Below are 8,290 nucleotides of genomic sequence, written 5' to 3' on the forward strand. Positions count from 1 at the left end.
TAAACAAGGGATGAAATAAAATATTTAATAAAAAATATGACAATAGCAAAAATAAATAAAAATAAAAATGTTAAGGACTAATGTAGCAGACAGCTTCAGGTTTGCTGAGATGAACTTCCAGACTAGGCACAGTTATGAAGGAAGGATATTTACTGAAGCTTACATATCCAGGGGAAATTCCATAATGGCAGAAGAAGCTGGCTTGCCTTCCCAGATCCAAGCAGAGAGAGAAGCACAAGCCTAAAAGCCAAAAGCCACATAGCACAGCACAGCACACTTCAGGAACTCTAGCCAGGCACACTTTGCATATCTTTAGATTGAAATCTCACCCCCATCACCATGCCTTAAGATCCTCCCATTGTAGCCAGGCGTGGTGGCGCACACCTTTAATCCCAGCACTTGGGAGGCAGAGGTAGGAGGATCACTGTGAGTTCGAGGCCACCCTGAGACTCCTTAGTGAATTCCAGGTCAGCCTGGGCTAGAGTGAAACCCTACCTCAAAAAACCAAAAAAAAAAAAAAAAAAGAAAGATCCTCCCATTGACACTGCCTCCAGCAAGGTGGCTGAAGATGCAAACTACAAACTACAAAAACACTGAATATATTGGGGTCAATCTATTCAAACTATCACAATTAGTTTCATGTTTCTCAGGAATGTCACTCAAGCAGCATGAAAGGGAGTAGGAGGTGGTTCCGAGCTGTCTCTGTGGTATCTTGCTTTTTCTTCTCTGGCTGTTTGGCTTCTCAATGTCCAGTGAGAACAGAAGCTTTGTGGATTTCATTCCTTTGTTCATGTTTGTGTTGTTTGCTCCACAACTGAACACTGTGGTTTGTGAGGCAGGCAGAGGTTGTTTTTATTTAAATATAAAAAGGAAATAACTAATAAAGCAACACAACACTTAGATATTAAAGCATCATTCCTTATAACCTCTTTCTTAATTTAATCGTGCTTTTAACTACCCATGAATTAAGTTTCAATAGTACCTGTATGAAACAAAACATACAGCTTTGAACTCACTTCATAGGATTTTCTGACTAGGAGAACTGTTCTACTTGTCCATATAGTCTGCATTATCCAAGCAGCATTACTATAGGTGGATGGTGGAGAATTTGTACTTACATCATTTCCACATTTTCATATTTATATATGCAGGGATTTCTTTAGTAAAATATCATCCTTTGGTTTAATTTGAAGTAGGAATGGTTTAGGGCTATAGAAAATAACTTTTTTTGGTGGGGAGGTAGGCATGAATTTCTTACAGCAGTTTGAAATTTCTAAGGATTATATAGTATTGCCAATTTATATACTTTGGGACAATCTTTCATAATTCAGTTACTGTTTGTATGTGTTTGGCTTTATCTTTCAGTTCTTCTCTAATCTGTACTTGCTCTTATTATTTATCTTTTCTAATGAATTGGCTATTCATATTGAATATCCTACCTAAATATTTCTGATATTTTTATAGATAATCATTCTTTTTGCAAGAAATATTTCCATTAATTTGCTTTTCTAAAATTTTAAATATATTTTATACATGCTACCATAAAAATATTTGATAATAAACATTTTGGGCAACTAAACTTTGATATGGAATGCAAAAACAAAAACTAGGAGCAGCATTGTTCAGGCTGTCTGTCATAAAATCTATGACTCTTGCTACTGGGAAAGTTGAAACTATAAAGAATGAGGAATTTCCCTCCTGAAACTTAGAAACCTGTTTTTCATTTTCTTCATGGCTGCCTTTACTTCTTGATTTCTCAAAGTATATATCACTGGGTTAAGAATGGGAGTAAAGATGATATAAAACACTGACAGGATCTTTTCTATCACAAAGCTGTTTTGTGGCCACATATAGACAAAGATGCATGGCCCAAAGAACATGAAGACAACAATAAAATGAGCTGTGCAGGTGGAAAGGGCCTTAGATGCTCCTCCAGAGGAATGATGCTTGATAGTAACCAGCACAATCACGTATGAATTAAATAGAAGAATAAAGCAAGACAAAGCAATTATGCCACTTGTTGAGATCATAAAGAATCCAAGAACATAAGTGTCCACACAAGCCAGCTGGAACACCACAGGAAGGTCACAGAAAAAGCTATCTATCTTATTGGGACCGCAGAATGGTAACAAGAGAGCAAATATGACCTGGCTCATTGAATGCATGATTCCCACAATCCAGGAAGCCATTACCAGGGCACCACACACCTGGGGACTAATGATTGAAGTATAGCGCAGTGGCTCACAAATCGCAATATACCTGTCAAAAGACATAGCCATGAGTAAAACAATCTCTGTGCCAGTGAAAAGGTGGAGGAAGAATATCTGGGAGATGCAGCCATCAAAAGAGATAGTTTTATGATCAGTTAGATAGTCTGTAATCATCTTGGGAACAGCAAAGGAAGCAAGAGACATATCAATGATGGAAAGATTGGTAAGCAGGAAATACATTGGAGAGTGTAGGTGGGAGTCAGCTGTAACTGTGATGACAATAAGGCTATTACCCAGCATTGTTGCCACATAAAAAAGTGAGAACACCACAAAGAAAAATATCTGCAGTTCCCAAGAATTAGAGAGTCCTAACAAAACAAATTCAGAGACAGTAGACTGATTGGCCTTGTCCATCATCTGGGTTCAAAGGTAGAAGCCTGCAAAAAAAAAATGGTATGAGAAAGTATGATTAACTGAAGAGCTCCATTTTTAAGAGTCTAGTTTCACAAGCTTTGTCTTCCCTGTGAAACCTTACCCATACTATTCTTTTCATCCTTCTCATCTGATATGTAAATATCAAAGGAAATTATAGAATATTATAGGTATCACAATTATTCTTCAAATAAAATATATGGAGAATAATCTTTTTGCTACTAAATGGTATTAGACAAAGAAGTAAATGTTTGAATACTCTTTTATCTTTTATGAATATTTACATTTTTGTCAGAGCAATTGATAAGTTATCAGGCTTAACATTTAATTGAATCATTTAAAATATCTAGAAAGGCCATTGGAGTAAATATTCATTCCATACACAAATCTTACTTTGAGTTTCATTGCTGTATTTTTCCCCAGTTCTCATCTCATCTGGAAATGTCAGAGTTATTGCAAAAATTGGAGTGGGCTGGAACATTAGTCAACTGTGACTGAATTCATACTCTGTAGTCTGTCTGGATATTCAGAACTCTGGATCTTCTATGCTTCTGACCACATTTGTCACCCACAAATTATTGCAAACTTCCTTAGGAAGCACAAAGCTGTGGCCTTTTCTAAGTTTCCCAATAGACAAACTGCTCTAAGTATTTTATACTCTATTTACTCCATTTATGAATCCAATGACCTATACTCTCAGAAATAAAGTTATCACAGAGTCCAAGAGGAAAGTGAATAGCCATGCCTCTAAGTCTAGGAAAACTGATCATACTCCTCAACTATTCTCACAAAAAAAATGATAGCCTTTCAGTATTCACCCTCCTGAGTCAGTAAGTCTATATGATCACATCATTACAAGAAATATATTAGTTCATCACAAAATTTTTCTCAAAATAACCTCAATAATTAGCAGTCAGTGAGTTTTGTTTATATCAATTGTTATATAGCCAACATAGCAATTACTAAAGGGAATAATAAAATCCACAATCAATATTTTACTCTGTAAGGACCTATAATTTATAAAATTCAATTTATTATCACTAATATTTGATCATTCTTCCCCTTGAGCGATCCATACATGACAACAAAGAGTAGATTCTCTTCCGGCATCCATACTATATATACACACTGAGAACTAAATTTGCAGTAGGATTTCATTGCTGATAAAGTGTTAATAAATGACTTCTTGATTAGATAATCCAAAAGAAGTAGAGAGCTTTGGTAAATAAAACTATTTGTTATTCATAATGTTTGCAAACCATTTTTAAAAATATTTTATTTATTTATTTATGATCAAAAAAGAGATGGACAGAAAGAGAGAATGGGCATGCCAGGACCTCTAGCTACTGCATATGAAGTCCAGACACATGTGCCCCCTTGTGCGTCTGGCTTACGTGAGTCCTGGAGAATTGAACCCTGGTCCTTAGGCTTCACGGTCAAATGTCATAATGGCTAAGCCATTTCCCCAGCCCCTTTACAAACCAGTTTTGTATTAGAATTAGAATATAGTATATCCCTACTTCCCTAGAGTAGATTCTATAGTTTTAAACTACATTCCATAGAGTAAGTTCAATAGTTTCAAATAGCACACTAAACTCTTGGAACTTCATTAATATATATGATTTCTCTATATACTAAATATATATTTAAACATACATGCATTAAGGAATCAAGAAACAGAGTCATGCACAACAAATATAACCTAGTCCTTTCTATAAATATGAAACTAAGACATAAAGATATAGTAGCCTTTCCAAGATTATGCTATTTATAAGCAGTATGTAAATCTTTCAGTTATAAGTATGGGTTTTGTTTATTTTCTAAGCAGTAATGAGTTCCTTTGATACCATGTCTACTGCATCATTTTTATACTCAAAGCCACATTGTAGTGAGCTCCTAAAGGGTCTTAGCCATTTCCTCCTGGAAGACTATAATATTTGACTCAGAGACCCCATGAAATGGAAGTCTGTCAGCATCTTTGATATGCCTAAGAACTACAGGTTTTTGAAATTAGTGAACACCTTCTCAAATCCATTTCATACAATAAAATTGAGCAGCAGGAAATGTTAGTTTCTCAAGCTTATACAGCTTGTTGATGACAGAGTCTAGCATAGAAGTTAACTTCTCATTAGCTCTTCCTTCCTCTATTGAAGTAGGACCACATATTTTTGAGAGAATTCTGGTCATTCTGGGAGCTACAGGTAGAAAACATTTAACTCATAGAACTTAACTAATCTAAGCACTAATAGTTAGATAACTGTATGATATTATAAAATTTTGCATAATATTTTCTATAATATTCTTTTAGCTTGACTACAGATAGATGAATATATAGGGAGAAGATTTTTTGAAGTCAAATAGAAAGAGAATAAAATCAATATAGGAATGAAGGGCAAACAGATTGATAAATAGGTAGATGAATAGATATGTATAGGGCAGTATAAGTAAATAGACAAATGGATAGATAAGTAGATAGATACAGACTGACATTTACTTAGTAAACAGAAATAGTAATTAATAATTAATAAAAGCTTTAGGAACATAGGAACACACACATAAGAAATAAATCCAATACAAGATTATATAGGTGATGTAAGCACAAATCTTAGACAACTTGAGTGAGCCGGTAGTCCAGTCCCTCTTCTAGTTCCTTCACTATAGAGCCCTTTATCTTCCTTCCTTACTGTTTCTTTGTCAATCACTTGTCTGGGCATGCTCAGATATTTTATTATCACAACAATAGAGAAATAGCCTAATACTGTGGGTCAATAAACCTTATAAATATGAAACTAACAGGAGAATATTAAGCCTAATTTCATGGTGCTATATATCTACTTACAAGAGTATCTGACTTCGTAAAAATGGTCTCTAGTGCAAATACATTAAATTTCTTAAACACCTTTTAAATTAAGTGGAGTCTCCTGTTGTACTTTACCTCTTCTGAGCTACTTCACAACGTTGTCTTTTATATGGGCTGATGAGGTCAGGTGTAAGTGAGAAAGATGTAGAAAATTTTCATAAATATTGTTCAAAACCCACAGTGAACACACATGCTAAACAAAACTGACAGGTCATAGAGTGGATGCACTTTAAGCATCAAATCATCAATACCACACAAGGATTTGACACCAAGAATCACTTAACCATGCTCCTTACTGCTCCTATTTTAAGTTTCCTCCACTCATCTTAAAACTGAGGATAGTCTCAAAATTGGTGTCACATCTTAAATATAACTGGGAATTGATGAAACTTCTTGTTGCAGTCAGGTTCACATTGCTGGTAGAAATTACTCAACCAATAGCAGCTTGTGGGGAAAAAAGGGGGTTTATTTTGGCTTACAGGCTCAAGAGGGAAGCTCCATGATGGCAGAGAAAATGATGGCATGAGCAGAGGGTGGACATCACCCCTTGTCAAGGTGGACAACAGGAACAGGAGAGTATGGCAAACACTAGCAAGGGGTTGCTGGCTATAACATCCATAAGCCAGCCTCAGACAATACACCGCCTCCTGAAGGAGTTAATTCCCAAATCTCCATCAGCTGGGAACCTAGCACTTAGAACACTTAAGTTTATGGAGGGCACCTGAATCAAACCACCACACTTCTTTATAAGAAACTTAACAAGAAAAATAATTTGAGAATTGATGTTTTAGCCAGTTGTCAATGTATTTGGATTTTCTTTTCATGAATCTATTCAGAAAATAATATTATAATATTTATTTACAAAATTTTCAATGAAGCTGAACTTCTATCATTCTGGAGGCTGAAGCAAGAAGATTATAGTTTGAAGCCACCCTAGGCTACATAAAAGTTTGAGGCAATTCTACATATGTAATGACTTAAAAATAAAATCAGTAATCTTATTCTCATCTTTTAAGTCTCCACAGCTCTTTCATTGATCCCTCTTTCTTTTTCCCAGAGAATAAGCAATTTAAGCCTATGGTTTTTCTTCTTAAAACTTGTAAGCATTTGAGACAGGATTTGCTTGGGCTTGTTTTTGCTATTTTATTATTGTTGCTCATTTGGTTGCTAATTTGTTTTATTTTGCTCTGTTCTGCTGTGTTTTGTGATTTGCCAGCAAATTTGATTCAGGGCAAGTTGGAAATGAAGATGCTTTTATAGTAATTATCCTTTAAATGCATACCTTTTTGTTATCTTACTGTCATCCCATTATTATGTGAATATAGAATATAATAGAATTAATAGAAGCAATGAGGTGTTCATGGTTTCAGAGATAGCTAAATGTCCTGGTCAAATTCTTCCAATAACCATGGTACCTAATGAAAATCTCTGATCTGATTACATCACTGCTCCTGGACTTTAATTTTCTGGTATTAAAAACTTCTGGGACAGGAGAGATGGCTCAGCCGTTAAATACTTGCCTGAAAAGCCTAAGGACTCAGGTGTGATTCTCCAATGCCCACATAAAGCCAGATGCACATAGTGGTGCATGCATGTAGTGTTTTTTTGCAGTGACTAGGGGCCCTGGCATACCCATTTTCTCTCTCTCTCTCTCTTATATATATATATATATATATAATCCTTAATACATAAATAAATAAAATATTAAAAACTTCTGGTTTGTAATTCATTTTGTACTTTGGTAGTTAAAAGTTAAATTTTCTTAAAAGCTAGTCCTTGGGAAGTCAATTGAGCTGTTCAGGAATAACTCACTTGCCATATAGAAGACTCCTAAATGGGAAAAAGTGGTGAGAAGGTAAGGGCAAGGAAAACTGGCAGTATTTCCATGAATAATCTTTAAAAAAAGGCAGACTTATACTTTTGAAACCTCATCATCAGTTCTGTTTTATAAGAAAGTGAGGGCGAGGGGAAGAGGAAGGGGGAGAGAGAAAGGGAAAAAGAAAGAGAGAGAAAAAGAGAGAATGTTATTCTAGTAAGAAACCAGGCTGACTCCATCATTAAGAGGTCAGTCACAGCAACAAGCAACAACACACTGGATTTTTATTCTTACAATTGTCCTAGTGCCCCTGAACGCCAATCAATCACAGGTCTAACAAGTAGCCCTGGGTTTTGTGAGGAAATGCCCCATGAAGCTTTTCAGAAATCAGGACAGTAGACAATAAACATTACAGCTTACTTAATAATCACTATGTTTCACACTCTACCAGAAATGCTTAATTATATTTTAATTAATATTATCTTTTAGTTAATTAAATGTATGTGTTGGACACTAATATTATAACAATTCCATGAAGTGTTTATAATTATCATTATCATTTTTCACATGCAGAAATTGAGAAAGGGTTAAGTGATTTGATTAAGATTTAAATTGCTATTCATAAATTGTAGATATATAATTTAGAGGCAGATTATTGGAGCAAAGCTTCTATTCAGGATTCTTTTTTCCTGCCTTTCTTCCTCCTCTTTTATACTAATATATTCTGCCTTAAAAATCACAGTAATATTAAAAGACAGACACCTTCACATGACTCTGCTTTATCAAATAATGTGACCATAACTGGCATCTCTGGTCAAGTAGACATAGGTTCAAAGATAATAAGCATACCTTACCGCCTTGTTATCCTGGCACTTCTTGAGACAGGATAGACATATAGAGAAAATGATAACAACATGGGAAGAAGGACATGGGAGAGGGGAGGGTCTTTTCCAGAGACCTGGTCTTCTTTTA

At 35.1% G+C, this 8,290-nt stretch overlaps 1 protein-coding gene across 1 annotated transcript; it reads right to left on the reverse strand.

The window, feature by feature from the left end:
• Window positions 1-1,673: 1,673 nt before the first annotated feature.
• On the reverse strand, window positions 1,674-2,627 carry LOC101607890 (olfactory receptor 4K2). The gene has a single exon (XM_004670151.2). The coding sequence runs from the start codon at window positions 2,625-2,627 to the stop codon at window positions 1,674-1,676; it is 954 nt and encodes a 317-aa protein (XP_004670208.2).
• Between the last annotated feature and the right edge of the window lie 5,663 nt (window positions 2,628-8,290).

This window comes from Jaculus jaculus, chromosome 8 (assembly GCF_020740685.1).
Source record: "Jaculus jaculus isolate mJacJac1 chromosome 8, mJacJac1.mat.Y.cur, whole genome shotgun sequence".
In the NCBI taxonomy this organism is placed as follows: Eukaryota; Metazoa; Chordata; class Mammalia; order Rodentia; family Dipodidae; genus Jaculus; species Jaculus jaculus.

Bases quoted from the DNA above. Each gene is read 5' to 3' on its own strand.
- LOC101607890 (XM_004670151.2), bottom strand. From the start codon at position 2,627: ATGATGGACAAGGCCAATCAGTCTACTGTCTCTGAATTTGTTTTGTTA.